The 18,050-nt window shown below is 38.4% G+C and overlaps 1 protein-coding gene across 1 annotated transcript; it reads right to left on the reverse strand.

Annotated features, from left to right (window-relative positions):
• Positions 1-1,741: 1,741 nt before the first annotated feature.
• MRPS6 (mitochondrial ribosomal protein S6) lies at positions 1,742-15,172 on the reverse strand. Its single transcript, XM_085297835.1, has 3 exons — positions 15,126-15,172; positions 13,755-14,051; positions 1,742-1,969 (listed from the first exon to the last, which is right to left on the reverse strand). Exons 1-3 carry the CDS (start codon positions 15,170-15,172, stop codon positions 1,789-1,791), a joined length of 525 nt encoding a protein of 174 aa, XP_085153961.1. The 3' UTR covers positions 1,742-1,788.
• Between the last annotated feature and the right edge of the window lie 2,878 nt (positions 15,173-18,050).

Here is an 18,050-nt window from a genome sequence, read left to right on the forward strand (position 1 = left end):
AAAAGCTTCCAAGAAATTTCTGAGTAAAAGCACATTAAAATATTCCTATCCTTTCCTATTTGTAAGCCTTGTGCATTCTATGCTGTAAATCCGAGTTTTCAGCAGCCTATCAAAAAGGGCACTCAAGGACCCAACTCCATGACAAAGACTTAAAAACCTACAGCTCCCTCCTGGCTGAGCTCCCACCTGTACGGAAGGAAGATCTGTCTTACAAGCAAAAATCCTGGGCAAGAAAAGCTTTGCCTGGAGCTGACACTAGTGCACACACCAACCAAATGAACAAAATTGGCAGTAACTACAAAAAAGCACCTAATATAGATGCTTACTGAATAGCTTCAGTAAACACATGGCGTATTCACTCTAGTCTTCCACTTGCTTTTCCAGAAAAAAAAGAACAAAATGTGACAGTCCTGCTCTTAAGAGGAACAGATTTAAAAAGATAGAAAATCTTGAAAAAAAAAGATAACACATTTATGTCTCCTGAATAAAGATAAGGAGAAAGAAAATTTCCTCCTTCACTCTTCTACATAATTCACCATTTCCTTTAGGAAAATGAGACACTCAGGAAAAGCTAGTTTTGTTTTGCCCTGTCAGATTTCTGTATCTAAGAAAAAAGGCAGCGCTCCTGAAAAAAAGACCCATCCTACCTCCAAGAAAGACAGCAGACAAACTCATCACCAAACAGCACAGTAGAGAGCCGTGAGAGCAACGAGGCCTGTTAAAGCTCTTTGGGAATCTGATGTTGGTTTCTAGACTTGCCCTCCCTTTGGCAACCCATAATGCCAGAGAAGGAGATTTCCAGATGATGCTCATTCAGGTAAAACACACCCTCATGTTGTCAATGTCAACCTATTTTTTCTACATAAACTACTACACACACATGCTCTCCTTTGGTGGGAGAGATGGCAGGTGCATCCCTTCAGTAACTTGGGGGAAATACAGGGATCCTCTCAACACTGTTGAATTTATTTCACACCTGCAGGAGATTGTACAACATTAATAGTATCATTCATGCACTCCTGTTTCTTCTGTTGTTATAAGAGCAAAAGACAGACAAAATATATGTAAGACCTTTTTTCTGACATTCTTTTCTGTCAAAAATATCCACTTGAGTGCAGCTGATGATGAAACAAAGTATCTTTTATTCTTCTGTTCACACAGAAGCATGGTTTTTCTCTAGTCTGCCACKTGGAAATTTCTAGGTTTTTCTATACAGAATAACTTTTTATCTGTACTTTCACCAGAGTTCAGCAATTATCTTAAAGAAAGAAGTTTGACATGTCTTTTTTGCAGTATAAATTATTTTTTTCTTGTACCTTTTCTGGTCTTAAAAATGAGTCAAGTTTTATTTTTAATCACATTTTTATTATCTTTTTCAAAAAAAGGCAAAAAAAATCCTCAAACAAATCACATTATACTGCTATATTTACACTGTAGACTTAATCTCTTATGTAAATATACATATTCTGAAGTAAGCTTTCTTTGGAAAGAAGGCTATTTTTAACCTTCTGATGATGGATAAATCTTCATTATCAATGTAATGCTTTAAGACAGAAAATCCATTTCCAGAGTCGTCAAGTATCAAGATAAGCATGCAGATAAAGTCTATTCAAATAATTTTAAGTAGAAAAAGAAAACCCAAACGTTACAATAACTTAAGATAATGCACTGTACCACACACATCACATGGTAAAACCGATTATTTTTCATGAACATTAGTTATCACAATTGTATCCCAACGCAAGGCTAAATTTTTTTTTAATGTTTTGAACATGTTATTTGGAATATTCATTTCTTCTTGGCAATTAGTTTATCTTCATAGTTGACTGGGATTATGCCACTGCATTCTTCTGTCTTTGATACTGGATGCTTTAAAAAAGTACGTCTAATTACATCAATGTCACGTCCTAAATGATCCATCATGGTCGATACAATCGAAGGTGGGCCCTCAAAGTCTACCAAAAAATACCTGCAATGAGAAACACACACACAATAAAACAAAAGACCTGCACTCCAAAAACTTTAATTCAAATCACTGTGTTGTGGGATTTCTTAAATGAAACTTTCTATTTTTTTTATTTTAGTATCCAAACTGCTTTTGAAGAAAAGCTCAGTAYTATTCTGATTTCAAATATGAGTAGTTCTGTTGAAGCATGCTCAGCCTGAACTTTTCTTTGTTGTGTAGCATTGCTTACACGAAGAGGTGAAAAACAGCTTACTCTCCTTTTACCTACTCCATTCATTTATACACCTTGATTTGAACAGTTTAAAAAAAGTAAGGTGGCACATTCTTTTCATTTACAACATGCATTCTCCTTCTTTGAATTTACTGCATCTTTTGRGGGGGAACTTCACCATGTCACATTTGGAGGATAGAGCCAGGAACAGGTGTAACAGTGTAAACATCTCCAGTTTATATATGGGCACGTGTCTTCCTTTGAAACTCTGCTCCAGAGCTGAACAGGTATTAGAACACACACACGCAAAGAGCAGAAGAAACAAGGAAGTAGAGTTAGGCAAAATTAGGCACATCCCCAACGTGAACATGGCTTAAATTTTCAAACTGCAAGCAGGTGCTGAAGCTGCATGCAAGAAATGCCAGCTTGTACAGTTGGCGCTTGAAGAGCATACTGTTTTGCTGACCTTGACAGGAGTGAAAAGGTCTTACTTCCACACATGCACAGCATGTGCAAAATGCGCTGCTCCAGGTAAGCACTTAGCATCCATGACCTACTTGACAGCTATAAAGATAAAAGCTTACATGCAGCAAACAGTGTTGCTCCTGGTTAATATGAGGTCACTGAGGTTACTTCTCTAATAAATTCCTTTGTTGAAGAGCTGCACCTTGTTCATGAGCTCGATTTTAATTTTACAAGAAGCTTTCAAAACTTCAGCACACATGAGCAAGCGATAAGGCCTACTGTAGTTCACGAACAACAGAACCGCTCCATTTCAGACTAGGGACCACGACTATACGCCACACACTGGCTTACTCTCAAGATACATGAATTCACATCCCGTATCTTAATATGAGAGATAACTCATCTGCACCAACGCCTACTGTTCCTGCAAGTTCTCGGTGGCCGACTACCAGCCATTATATTCATGTGGAAAATGAGTAAGCCCTGCCATTGTCTATCCCTCCTCCCCTGAAATCCTATGAACGAACTAGCATTCTTAATCGAACTGCAATCAAGAAAACTTTTTGATCACTCAGTCTGCATTTGGCATGGCACTAACTACAGTGTAGTTAGTAGACACTGCAACTGTTTCTCAGAAATCCTATCAAAGAGAACTAACAACTCACCTTGTTTCCAAGACCAGCAGCAGTACTGCAGAGCTTCCTGTTATTTCTTTTTAATCTTTATGAATCCTCTTACTAAAGCTCCCCTTTCCTCCTAGTCCACGCCAACACACCTACCCATGTTTAATAGAAGTGTCAGTATAACATGAAAGTGGCATTCCTTAAATTAAGTCGCATTACATTTGCAAAGAAACCCTACATTACATTTGCAAAGAAACCCACTCCTAAATCACTTGTACCCAAACAGCACCAGGCATCCCAGTTTGATTTAAAAGCTCTATCTAAGAACAGGATTTTGTTCTACAAGAGGTACAGGCTCTTRTTAAGCCAAATACACAGTGAACATCACACCTCACAGTCCAGTTCACAATGGTAATCCTGGTGGTAAGCCCCAAGACCAGAAGCTGAATAGGGGTCAGAAGAGGAAATAGGGGAGATGAGGTCATCAATAGAACATGTTTTTCATGCTGCTCACCATGGACAGAGTTAACTTTCTTCCAACTAAGCGAGTTCAGCTAAGTAACATCAAAAGTATTACACACAGAGGAAAGCCATCAGGTCAGAAATGACTCAAGTAGTGCATGCTGGATTGCTGCACAGGGGTGGGACTTACACATGGAAAACACTGCAAAGAAGCTTTTCTGTAGCCAGACATCCCAAATTCTGAAATTCTTGTGCAGGAGCCTACATTAATAGCCACAATTCAGCTCTGAAGTCTTTTTCAGAAGGACAGGATTGAAGCACTGAATTCTCGTATGTGGAAGGTCTGACAGCAAAAAATTTCCCTACAGACGGTACTGAAGCAACCAGTCCTCTAGCACAGATGCCCAGCTGGTGCGGGCTGTGGCAGAGAGTCACTGAAGCCAAGGGACCGCTGCCAGTTCACGTCAGCTAAGGTGCTGCTCCTCCGACTGCAATAAGACTATTGAGAGTTATGGAAATAACCCACCTTAGGGAAGGTTTGGAGGTGCTATGGTCTGCTTAGTCCTCTGTGCAAATCCTCAAAGGCTTCAACGGGGAACATGACTGGGCTTAATGCATTTGAGAAACTGAGCTGCCTTCTGTTTCCTGGTCTCCAGAAAACAAGAGAAGTCACCCAGTTACAACTTTCGTGAGAAGAACAATTTTTAAGCTTGGACAATGTATTAGAAATACTGCATAGCAACTTCTCAGGGATGCATACCCTGTAAAAAGGAGAAGTCGTATTTTCTGTTAAAGCCATTGGTAAATTTAACAGATGCCACTTAAATCTTCTCTTTTGGAAGAACCCTTCCAAATCCTCTCACAGTTGCAGCTAATAAAACAGGGACAGGGAGGGGGGAGAAATTTTAATTGATAATACAGCAACACTTACCTGCCCCCTTCCCTTAGGGATCTGTCTGCAAGGACATTCGCTTGATATTGCGAATTGTGGCCTTTGCTGTATCATTTTAATCCCACTTCTCTAGAATTTAATTTCATTTCTGCTCACAAGTTGTATGCTGCTTTTGATTGTGTTCCTAAAACGGCAATAGTTTTTTTTTTCTCTCTCAAAAGGCTGCTTTGCAACTTTGTGCTTTCTCTTACATTAGCAAACGGTGGAAATTTCCACTGACGCACTGTTGATAACTGAAGGAGAAGTGGGGGATGGGAGGATGAGCTGTTACAGCATATCTTTATGACTCCTCGCAGAATAGGTATTTTATCTGAGGATAAAAAACTGCAGTAATTGGGAACAATGCAATTTTTTAAAAAAACGACCAGCATTCTTCAACACAACAAGCAATAATTGCCTTGCTCTGCCAAAAAAGAGAAAAGAAAAAGAGGGCCAGCATAAAAAAAATATATATTTTCTCTCATTAAAGAGAGAAGAAACTAATGGCTGCAAAATAAACTACCAAAAGTGAAACTGCAATCTCTGAGGAGATCTAGAATATTCTCCCCCAGAATATATGTATTTAAATCAGATGTCATTAGGTTGTCGTATTTTTTTAAACCCACCTCTCAACAAGGCATGCAGCAACCTTAATTTAAGCCAACGAACTATGACCTGATAMAAAATGTTGTAGCTACTGTTTGTCTAGTAAACAAAACCAAACCCCAGTGAGACCAATATGGGGAAAATACAGGAACGCAGGAGGGAAACCACCTCTTTCTTGCAAGCACAAATCAGACAGAGTTTAGGCTCTCTAGGAGTCAGCCGAGTCATCAGGGGAGAAATGCAGGAAAATTCCACTGATTCACTGTGAGACCACAGTTTTATTTTTGTCATTCTGCTCTACTGTAAATAGGAGGATGATTTAAATACAGGACAACGAGCTATCTATCTACTGAAACATCATATTAAAACACTGCATTAACGGAAAAAATAAGCAAAATTGTATGATTGCAAAAATGGAGAACTTGCCCTTGCATATGAAATAAAAATGCTAAACTTCTTTCACTCTTTTCRACGTATCCAAGCCAGAAATTGTTTGAACTTTGAGTCCTAAGAATACTCAAATAGTTTGCTTTCAAATGGACATTCTCTAACTTCAAAGAATCCTGAAAAGCACCTGGATCAAAACTCACTGTTAAATCCTCTTGGAATATGACTCTAAGACTGTGTGTAGTGTGCCTGGGGAGACAAGGCAACAGCATGCATATGGAGGACTTGGAGGAGGCTCTGCAATCCCATAGCTGTGGCCAGAAAATGTGTGTATGCTTAACCATGATAAGCTTGAACTCAGCTAGCTTGCTTTCAAATTTCTCCTGCACATACTGACAGTATGTCTAAGCAAGCTTCGCCAGTGGAGAAGTGGAAATATAAAGGAAAGAAAATGTTTTGATGAACAGGTAGAGCACCTAAGAATGAAACAGAAAACAGTCTGGAGGGAGGGAAAAAAAAAAAAAAAAAAAAAAGGTACTGGTATTCTTGCAAAAGTAGCTGGACATTCGTTCTCATTAAAGTAATCCTTTGTTATTGACATCATTTTGCTACCCGAATGATCACCACATCTTTGGGCCCTTTGCATTTACTCTGAAGAAAGGCACTTTGCTTTTCTTCTCAGCTCTTGTGGTAGCTACTCTTCCTCAGCGGGGCAAGCAGCCAAGTTTATGCTCAGAAAGATTTCTGATTTGTTGCTGGAAGGACTAGTTAACATTTTACTTTTAGCTTTCAGAAAACATATATGGAATAGATTAAGTTCCTTGAAAATTACCAGGACAGCAGCTGGCAAGTACCAGAACAACCCCAAAAGCTGTAGCCAGTAAGTAGGCTGTGCCACAGGAGTGATGCAAATAATCCACAATGAGCAAGTACTTTGGGGAAAATTATTTCTTGCTATCCAGAGTCTTCAGAAATTTCATTTGCCAAATCCTAGACATGGACGTCTGATATTAAGCAAATTAAATAATGGAAAGACATTTTGCAGCATTGCAGAAAAAAATGTTATGCTGCAGAAGAGAAATCAGTCTGACCTATTCTGTGTATTTGAAAAGTCAATAGATACTTGGTTTTGGTCAGTTCTCACTGGGGTAGCATCTGAAAAGTTTACAGCCCAGCTTGCAACGCTTTAGCCGTTACCCATGAAGTATTAATTCTGTGTGGGTCACATCTCTGCTTCTGCAGAATRCATAGCTTAGAAAACCCAGAATTCCTATCACACTAAGATCATTATTTAAGAGTAATTACTGCATTTAATCAATGTGCTTGCACAAAGATGCTACAGAATTTAGTGCACAAAACTGATACTGGTGCCTTATCATCACACTGTGCCATTTCCTCTGAAATGTTCTGAAATTGTGCAAATTGCATTCCACGGATAAGGTGAAGAGAAGTCACTTCACGGCTCTGTTACCTGAGGCACATGCACGCTTACAATGGCATGTGCATGTGAACAAAAGCACTTCAAGGAAAAGTAATGGTTCAATTCATCAGTGAAGAAAGCCCCATCTAGTGGAAGATAATCAATTTAGCAAAAAATACTGCAAATGTGTCTAATACTCAAATATTCAAACGGATTTAGTTTTCATTCCACTACATTATGGAAACAACTCCTTTTTGCTGATGCAGCTCCAGGTGCTCTAAAATCCGAGTAGAACAAACAAGACAGGTTGTGCATTAACTGTCAGTTTAATTTGGTAGTATTAAGAAGGGAGAGTTTTTGCCAGCTTTTTCACCTGCTTTTCTTTCTTCCTATTTGGCCTTGATCATTCAATAGCCATGAAAATCATAGAGACATTCTACCCGAGTGGAGCTGAGCATTTGCTACATTATCTGAAGAATGGAGTCCTTTAACTGTGTGATAGTTCATGTTTTACTTGAGGGAAGGGGAAGAAGGATTGTTAAAAGTTGTAAAACCTCCTGAGAAAAATTCTGATGGGCAACTATTATTTTACTCTTACAAATGAAAGAAATAAAGCTATATCCAGACTACGTGGGTTATTGGAATGGCTATTCAACATCTCTTGTCCATGTAGAATACCGTTCTGCAACAAGCTGCTTGTTTAAAAATAAATTGYGTAAGTATAGTTCCTAACCTCAGACACTTAAAGATGAACAGTCTGAACACGTAAAATAATTTACATAGATGTGTTTCCAAAATGTTCAAATCTTTTAACATTACRTTCAGTGACTGAAACGCTCCTCTTATTAACTGTCTGTACCTGCTATACTGGGACACTGAGGCACCAGAAATTAAACAGTAGCCAACCATGCCCTCTCGTTCCTGAGCGCTCATTTACACAAAGTGATTTTATGCCCTTCCAACATATAACAAAGGCAAAAACGTGATGGTCCTACAGGGCGACAAACTGCCTCAGACTCTAAAGTGGGAGTGACCTGAGAAACAGATAGGACAACCTCCAAGGGAAGCATTCAGCCCTCGCACCACASTAGAGGGGAAAACTAAGGTACCAAAGCCTGATGAATTGCTCCCCACAGCCGGGGAATAATTGCAGAGCTGCAAAGCCTAAAACCAAGTTGAGCTGATCACACTGCATCTTTGGGAAAGGGCCTTGCTTTGCAAATTTTCCCCATCACACAAACAAGTCCAGGTGCAACTAAAATTGTGACCCAGATTTTGTGACTTGGTTCTATTAGACACTATATATATATATATATATATATGTATGTATATGTATATGTGTATATATATATATTCTGCGCTTGTTGGTCTATCTGGCCATCACTAGGGTCCCTGTACACCCCCAGTAGAAAATTCCCCATGCACATGTTGAGATAAGCTCCTAAAATACAATTCAGCGAGAACAAAAGAAAGACCTGAGTTTGCTATTTCAGAGAACAAGTGGGCTGATAACTGGAATGAAGAGCAAAACAAAAAGATTAAGAGACAAGCAAGCAAATAACAAAAGAAAATTGCCATCTTTTCAAAATCAAATTTGAAAGAGAAAATAGAAAAGGCAAAAGAAACATGAAAACTATTATGAATAATCAGAATTACACACCGTTTAACCAGAAAGCTCACAAATAAAGTAAATGCAACAGTCAGAAGTGCAGGGAGAAAAGTCTAAAAATTATTAAATTTTAAAACCCAGTAAAATCTGATACTCTCTTCTCCCCAGAAAGCCAGCCATAGCTCCTTCCTCCAGTGCACTAGATCCCCGGTCCATAAAAAGTTTGAGCCATCTTCCCCAAGCAGTGCCTGAACCTTGTTTTTTAAAGATCTGTTTTGTAGACTTTCTTGCACCAGCTCCCCTGAAGTAAAAATATCCTATAAACCAAGCACCTCCYCCAAACCAGCTCCTTTGCCTGATGCCTTGAAGCATGAAGTGTCACAAGCATGAAATTAAGTCACAGCCTGGCAGGGCTGAAGACAACTCAGGTATGCCAGAAAGCCCAGTCTGACCCACAGATTGTACTACTGAGATCCAGCATTTCACAAGCAGTTGCAATGTTCTCCAGCGTAACACTGACCAAACAGGTAGCAATGGCAGCGTAATTTCATCCAGCCCTTGTCTGAACACTTTATTTGAAAGCTGCTTTGAGGAATTCAGTCCTTTTGTATCATGTAAATAGCAAACAAATCTACAGTTTAACATTCTTTGAATTCAAATACTAATACACACCTTATTTAAATCACCTCTAAATGATTCACCTTTGCTTGTTTCAAAAATAAGCACCTACTGAAACATGTGACACAGTGTAAGAGAAAAAAAATGCATCACTGCATTGAGAATAATTTAAAAACAACTCATTTAAAATGATAAACAAGTAATGGCTAGAAAAACAAATACTCAGAGTAAATACTATTGGCTATTAGAATATAAAGTTGTAAAGTTGGGAATTCTTATTTACTCTTTATAATCTTTTTTTTTGCCCCCTCCCCTTTTTTTTTTCACAGTGGGCATGGGCAATTCACTTGGGCTCAGTACCTCAAGTAAATTTACCTACCTAAACCGCACTGGAACCACAGTGTCTTTGTATCTCATTCTACTCATCCATAGGATAAGCAGTAATTACAATTTTGTGAGATGTCACAGAATCTACTTGAGCTATGATCCTAAATTCATTAAAAGGAAATATTAATGTTCTATAGTGATTAACATCATAAATGTAAATTAGTAGCTACTTCAACTTCAGTTTAAAGTATCAGTAAACCAATGATTTAAACGTTTTATTCTTCATATGCATCCACAATTCCTGAAACGTACAATTTTCATAATTACTTAAATTCAGAAGCTGTCAATATTGCATACTGTAAAAAACGAAGGTGTTTTCTGCTAAGAGATGCAATTAAGACAAAGACCTAGATCTGTTTTAATATACCTTCAATACACATGCACCACCTCCTCAGTGAATATTGTTTGCTGAGAAGGAACAAGTCAGTGAGACGTAGGATCTCAGGTCTTCAAAGCTGCCTGGGAGAGCAAAGCTCCCGTTCGCTCCAGCAACGGCCGCGGGCCGCAAGCCCTGATGGCAGGCTTGGAAAAAAATCTCAGCTTACACATCAATTGGCAGTAAAACTCTCACTCTCGGAGAAGTCTCCTGGATATTCCTAAACGTGTTACGCGCCTTTAATGCGGTAACAGCTTTCCATGATGGATGACGCTGAAGCACTGCAGGACTCCTACAGAAACAACTGACCCAGCTGACTTATGAATGTGCGTTTCCCAGCTTAATTCCTTACTATTCACGGAAGACACTACAATAAGCTGGCTAAGTGCACTGGTAGCTTTGTTATGCATGTTGCGCTGCCGTATTATTTCTGCCAATCATTCGCTTTTACTATATGCTGCAAGTAAAGACTTGAAATGTATTTAAAGTGAAATTAATTAAAGAAACATACAGCAAAGGCCGGGGGGGGGGGGGGGGAAGTGGCAGCTAGGCACACCATAGAGCGCATCCCAGCGGAAAACGCAAATAGCTGGCTGATGCCATACGGATGGCCCTCAAGTCAAGGTAAGAGAAACAGACTGGGTAGCATTGGGAGAGTTTTATAAAGGAGCAAAACTAGATACTCTACACTATTTTAGATGATAAAATATCAATATATTTTCTGATTTGTTTTTTCCAGGTAAACACTCCACACAGTTGAGGGGATGCTATGCCATTAAGCGACAAGGAGATGGTTCATACAATGGTCACCAAGACAAAAGCTGTCTCTAAGAGGCAGATGCTATTAAGCTGTGACCCATGCTATGAAAGCTGTATTGCAGTAGTTTTCACACCATTTACCAGCCAGGAGGTCAAAGTAATAGATTCAGCATACATCCTAAGCCCAAAAGCCTCTACACACTATCAGAAAATAAAATACCTGAAGCCCTGCTGAGAATCACAAAACTGAAAAAAAGAAAAAAGCAAAAAACAAAAAAAAACATTAAAAAATTGGAGCACCCTCCTCACAGACACAGCATAACCTGCACTCACAAAAGCTGTTTCGGTTACCCCAGAAAAAAAAAAAAAAAAAAAAGAATAATGAAAAGGTGACACATGCTGTACTATTTACATCAAGTTACTCTGTAACACTCTATACTACTCAAGACCAAATGGGTAAAAACAAGGAGGTGGCAAGAAAACGAGTCTTGACTTATTAAATAAGAGTTGGTAAGACAGGTGAGAAAGGAACAATATTAAAAATTCTCTATGAAAGAGGAAAGATCTTAGGATCTCTTAGTAAATACAYGTGCATATTCAACTTACAGAGATATTCTAAAAGCTTGTTTTTTATTGGGTTTGGGAATATCTTTTTTTAAAAAAAAAAGTCTTGTTAAAAAGATTACTTTTATAGATGCTGTAAAGTAGAACTGAGAAATTTTACAAGGTGGATAGAGAACTGACTTCACTTTCTACTACTAGACTGTCTTTAATATCCCAACTTACCCTCCCAACCTCATAAAATATCAGATGGTCTATCAGGAATCCACCACACTCACACTGCACTGTGATGTCCACAGTAAAATCTACACAAATACGCTCTCCCACATTATCAGATACTAAAACTGCCTGTTGCTTACCACTGCAGTATCTTTTTTCTCCTGAATTTGAGTTTCCAGTGGAAAACACAGACAACTACTCTCTCCAGTAGTACTCTGTGCTAATCAGCTTCTCCCTTTCAAGAAGTCAAGCAATTCAGAGCAGAGATCTGTCATATGCAAAAACAGAGGAGCTAAATCCAGGGCAAGCAGAATGACTGCTAAGTGTTTAGAGAGAATTGAATTGGCAGGTGGAGGAGGAATAGCGATGGTGACATTAATTTGACAGCTTCATGCTTATGTATCAAGACATGATTGCAATTATTTTTACTAGAACTCTGCTTGATTTGGAATGCAAAATAAGCCTGCACTGAGGACTCTGCAAGGAGGAGCACTGCAGTCTGCAGATCTCTCCTCCTGCTTACTAAACAGGTAATCTGTTGTACTAAATGAGTTAAGCTGGCTTAGGYGTCTGAAAGATCCCCTGGAGAAATGGATTCCTTTCATCTTTGCTACATACCTCCTGCGATACCAGTTATTGTGTTCTCCCCTTTTCTGGTTTCACAGTTAAAGAACCTGAGACCTGATCTGCAGAAGTGCTGCCACCCAAGTCAAGTGAGAACTGTGATCCGGAGCAGTAACATGTTAGAGCATGTTAAGTGTTCTAGAAAAAAAATCTAGAATGTAGGAATCATAGCTTCAGCATCCAAAATTAATGGAACTTAATCCCTCTGCCTTGGCTCTCCAGCGTAAAACAAGTATAATACCAGATCCTTGTTCTGCTTAAGCAGTCTGAAAAGAATACAGCATTCATAAAGTGTTTCTACACCAATAGAAGAATGAAGCGATTAATAATTCTGCCTTCAGAGAAGTCTTTCATTAGCTTCCATGTGTAGACAACAGGACTTCACGCTAAAAAACAACTGTCAGGATCAAGAGATGTTTTGCAGGCAGGCAATTACAGTCACCATGAAGGAAGAGTGCATGAAAGTTATGGACATGACACCACATASGTAAGAGGCACATCAYGGAGATTTCTTCTTCTACCCTTTCYATCAGTCCACACTAACCAGCAGCTGTCACCACTCCTACTTCACAGGAGAATAAAGAGGTCTTTAGAAGAAGGAGTGAARCTGTGAGTCAGCCCTGGGGAAAAGATCTAAGAACGGCTGCAAAGCCTGAAAGCACACTTTTGGARCCACCTTGCACTCACCGGTACCAACTCCATACCATGGAAGACAGCTCGCAAGTTGGCCATCAATCAGCTTTTGCGCGGTTATATTCAAAAGATTAGGAAAAGTGCGTATCTAATTGTTATTTTGATTATTGTGTGCAGCCTCTGTGCAGTCCCAGTTGCCTAGCAACATTTCTCAATCCTTGCTGAGAGCCAGCATTCAATTCAGAGGTACTCTTAAGGAGCAACAAAATACGAGGATGWAATCTACAGTACATTCGTTCTCCATTTCAGGAGAAACCTGCTAGCTGATACGTTAATTCAGAATCTCAGTTCAGGATAAATGTACTCATTTATCCTCAGGGAAGCAGATCATACTCCCCACAAATGATGTGGTCATCATTAATAAAATCTGTACTATRAACATGCAAATTTTACAGGATATATGTGGTAATTAACATTTAGTTCAGATGCATTAGAGAAAAAGAATCAGTTTTGCCAGTTAGCAGCCAGCAGATTGACAGTAGATTAAATGAGACTTTCATCAGCAGACGTTATGACTGGCTTGGAAAATAGTTACGTAAAAATGGCATAACAGAATAATATTACCTATGGGGAGGGAAGTATTTATGAAGGCCTGAACTAAGACTATTCATAATATGACAACTAAAAACTGACAAAAAGCTAACACTACACAAAATAAAACCCTAAAATACTTATAATAGCATATGCACATGAACAGCCACAGAACAAACTTATGCAGGTGATAAACATTACAAATATACTCCCAAATAGCACAGGGAAGACCGAACAATGAGAATTACACATGCATATTTTAAAGAAGAATTTGAAATATTTTCAGGAATAACGCATCGTGCATACCCTCCTCTTCTGTGACGCTGTTTGTGCTTGGAGATTTTATAAGGTAGAGACCTTTCTCCGAGGTTTTCTAGGTTCCTCACAACAGCTCCGTTCTCCATAAGAGCCTCAACAGTGCGCTTCAGCACAGCTGCAGTCTCAGGCTTTAAGAGAAAAAAAAAAGAAAAAGAAGAAATGTACACAAATCTGGTTATTCCTATTATGCAGTTAGAATCAACACATGTATTTGCACAGCTAACTGCCGGAAAAGATCGTTTAATAATATGAGATGACAAAATGAAAGTACAAGCAGACTTCCCCCTAAAAATATAAGAACACTTTTAAAAACAAACAGCAACTCCTCTAGGAATTAAGACAACAGCAAAGCTTCCACTGATTTCCAAGTCATGCCACAACARCAGCAGCAGCAGCAGCAGCAAAAGGAAATGACCAGTGAATTTAACTTACCTGGTATCACTCCACTTGACCTAGTGCAGATGTAAGTAAATATATACATGGCAAAGAGTAATTATCAATCAGCAATAGTTTTAGGTGTCTGGATCATTGATGCTAATTAATATTGCTCATTACAACAGTCGTTAACAGTGCAGAGGGGAATAGTAATCTGTGGCTCAATACAGAGCCACAATTAGCACTACGTTCATTTTATATAGTCATATCAACTGCATGTAACACATATTTGGACTCTTGGCTAGATCATTGCACATTGTATTGCTTTTACATAGCCAATGTTGAAGTCTTTTTAAGAGTTAAGGAACTGAAATTGAGGGACAGGCAGCCAAAGASTAGTAGGTAAAATGGATGAGATGTTTTCTTGTTTACTGCATATCAGGGCTCTTTAGAGTGCTGAACTGTTCCAGTAACGGCACTCAACAATATATATGAAAATGTTAATAAAATACAAATTAAAATATTTGGAAAACATCTGCAAACTTGCTACACTCTCAGCGACAAGAAGTATTTCAAGAAAACAAATCTCCTATAGAGAAAGGAAACTAAATGGATGTCCCACAAAACACAGAACACACACTATGGCTTTCTTCCCTGCCCCTCCACATTTCACATCAAGATAGATTCCCAAGTCTACTTGTCTGGTGAGATGGCAACAACTGCAAACAGAAAAGTAACGGAAAGCTAGCTAATTTTCAGAGTAGTTGGTATTTTGTTAAATCAAGCCATTATAATGATTTTCACTATCTTTTCTCAGACACAAGTAAACTTGRGTAATCTTTCAATCACCTTATGTACAGAATGACTGAAAGTTAGTTGCCTAAACCCTAGGCTAGAGATGCAAAACTTAGCTAGGAAAAAGAGCTGTTTAATGCCTAGAAAGCTTAATGGAAATCGGTGAAAAACGTGGTACCAGAATTTTACAATATGCAGCGCAGTCCATGCTCTGGCATGGGAAGTTCCTCTTTCATTTTACCGAGGATACAAGGTGATACGAAAGAGCCTCTAAATGCAGAGCAGAGACGCATAGCATATGGCATCTTGCAAGGTTGCTTGCTCTTCGAAAGGCCTGAAGTACAGACTGTCTGAAATGTTTTCCTGTTCCTGTGTGTTTATTGCCCTGTGACATTSAAGAGTCAGTCATGTAACGTATGTGAGGCATGTACTACTCCTCACTATCGGTAAGAAATTCTATTCGCCCCTCTTCCAGTTACGCAAACTGTWTGGAGAAATTATTTTCAACACAAAGTGCCTAATCAGTTACAAGGTGAGCAAAAATGCCTGTTCTTTCTTCAGTATACATGCAGACTGTGTGGTAAAACCATTACGGGGACCAGACAAACATGCTCACAGGTAAAGAGAGGTCGCTACSCTGCCAAAATTTTCCAGTGTATTTTCACTACTGTTTCTCAGAACAAATACTAAAGGTATCTCTATCTCATCATAATGTGARAAGTTAGGATGAAGGCATTATTAAGAGAGCTTATGGACTATACTGTAATAATTTAAATGATGTTTTAGCTGAAAATCAGAGATAACATAACCACCTCAGTCAACTGAAACTAATGTCCATTACCACTCTTCCTAAGAAGCATCTTTTATGCTTAGGATCTCCTTCCCAAAAAACATTTGCAAATCTAATTCAGCCTCCTTAAATTCTTTTTGTCCTCCTGCCACAAAGCAAGTTATTCCCACGAATATTACAGGAATCTGATTTTCTGAGATTTCCACCCCTCTATTAGGTATCTACATGTTGATGCTACACGAGACTATACCAATCAACCCGTGAAGCTGATCTTGTTAATCCTTTCACTCCTCCCTTTAAATCCATCTCCCATCTCTCAAATACTTCYGCATTATATGGCTTTTGTTTGTTTTAAAGGATAAAACGTTTCTTTTTGGAGTAAGTACTGTCCAACACTCCAGAACTAGAGTCTCAGAAACAATCACAACACAAATAACAAACTGGAAAAACAAAACGAACCACCAAGTAAGTTTGTTTTCCCAGGTTTCAGTTTTTTCCCTTACAAAAATGATCATGAGTCTCTTCTACATGAAGACGTAATTTCTAGAACTCCACAGCATAAAAATTCCTAGTCATTATTCGTATCACATTTGTGCCTAGAGGTCTCTGCCACTATCAGGACCCTCCTGCGGGAGGATACATTCCACTTATTAACCTAAGTCTTAAAAACAAGAGACTTCCTAAGGACACCTACAAAGACATTAAGAGAAGAATACATTCCAYTGGATATAACTGGATCTGCAATTTTCTGCAACGGAAAAGGGCCGTTCACAGACACTACAGTTTTTCTTGAAAATGCTCACGGGTCTTTGCAATTCACTTGCCAAAGCAGAAGAGTCATGATATACCAAGTTGGAGGACTAAAATGGTCTATTCTTACGTTTTTACAACAAGAAAACTTTTTTTGTTGTTTTTTTCAGTTAGGAAAGAATATGCAGCACCTAATAAAATTCAATGTTTTTAACCACCATGATTCAGAATACTCAATCTGAAATTAGTCAAGTAATGAGATAGAAGCTGTTAATATACTGGAAAATAAGAAAACTCCTATACTGTTAAACAATGTTACATACTAAAATCAATTAAATATATATATGAGTTATACAGTATTTTAAAGTTAGTCCAACATAGTATTAAAAAAAACAAAAAAAAACAAAAAAAACCCCACAAATTAGTTTCTATTGGACCTGGCCTCAGAAAAGGTTGTGGATTTTAATAYTTATTTTTTAAATTGAACTGATCAATACAATCATCATCACAAGAGTTTATTACTGCAATGATAACCCTCCAAAAAAATATCACTATGGAACATATGACTGTATTTCTACTCCAACTGTATTTCCAAAACTCTTTCCAGATCTGTTCAAATGATATATAAGCCTGGTCTATGATAACTATGGCAGACTTGGCATAGATTTCCTTATGCTGTCATCAGGCATCACCCACACTGAGGCACAGGAACAAGTAACACCTTGGAGCAATGAGTTTCCAGAATGCATGGTATAGTTGCATCCATTCTGTGTGAAGATTATTTTCAAATAATGACATATTTGGGTGAAATGGCATATCTGAYTCCCCTTAACACAGGTCCAATCCAACTCCCACTGAATTTGATGCAAAACTACTATTAACTTCCATAACCTTTTGACAGTGGTCCAGATTTCAGTACTATCAGCTAGCATTTGCAGATATCCTCCTCACCTCGCAGTTAGTAACTATGTAATATAATGATCCACATGTGCATTTGGTATAAATGGGAGCACAGAGCAAAGACAAGCTCCCCCCCTTCATCCTGTTGCACTGAAAAAAGGCAGGTAGGTCACAGGAGCACTCTTACTACTACAAAGGAATAAAAYCTGGTTTCATGGGATAAGGGTTATGTACACCTGCACTGCCACCACCTATATGGACTACCATCCACACACACGAGTAGTTAAAAATACTGCATGCCCAATGTAGTGCTGAAAAGACAGAGCTTTTTGACTGCCTACATACCCAGTTTTTCAGATAGAATTTATAAGTTGTCTAAGTCTCCTTGATCTGAAGACTGCTTTTTAAAACACCTGTAAACATACACACCTTTGTAAGTGTGATTCCAGTACTTCACCTCGGAAGCCTAAGTTTAAAGCTGTTCTGTAACATTTATTAACAATACACACCGAGTTAGCTATTGGATGACCAACTGTATACTAGTCTAGAGGTCGATTACTTTATCTACCTGTAGATTGAATCTAGAGATCATAGATTTTACAGAGAACCACAAAAGAAATAACAGCTTAAAAAAAAAATAAAAAAAAAAAAAAGAAAGAAAGAAAGAAAGAAAA

This window comes from Rhea americana, unplaced genomic scaffold (genome assembly GCF_003343005.1).
Source record: "Rhea americana isolate MKP2758 unplaced genomic scaffold, rheAme1 scaffold_130, whole genome shotgun sequence".
Taxonomy (NCBI): Eukaryota; Metazoa; Chordata; class Aves; order Rheiformes; family Rheidae; genus Rhea; species Rhea americana.

What these genes read in the sequence shown, in the direction of transcription:
- MRPS6 (XM_085297835.1), bottom strand. Translation starts at nt 15,172, where the DNA reads ATGAAAGAGGAACTTCCCATGCCAGAGCATGGACTGCGCTGCATATT. An exon ending in CATGGACTGCGCTGCATATT is followed by an intron (nt 14,052 to 15,125) that starts GTAAAATTCTGG and finishes TTATATTTTTAG; the next exon opens with GGGGAAGTCTGCTTGTACTT. An exon ending in CAGCGTCACAGAAGAGGAGG is followed by an intron (nt 1,970 to 13,754) that starts GTATGCACGATG and finishes TTCTCATTGCAG; the next exon opens with GTATTTTTTGGTAGACTTTG.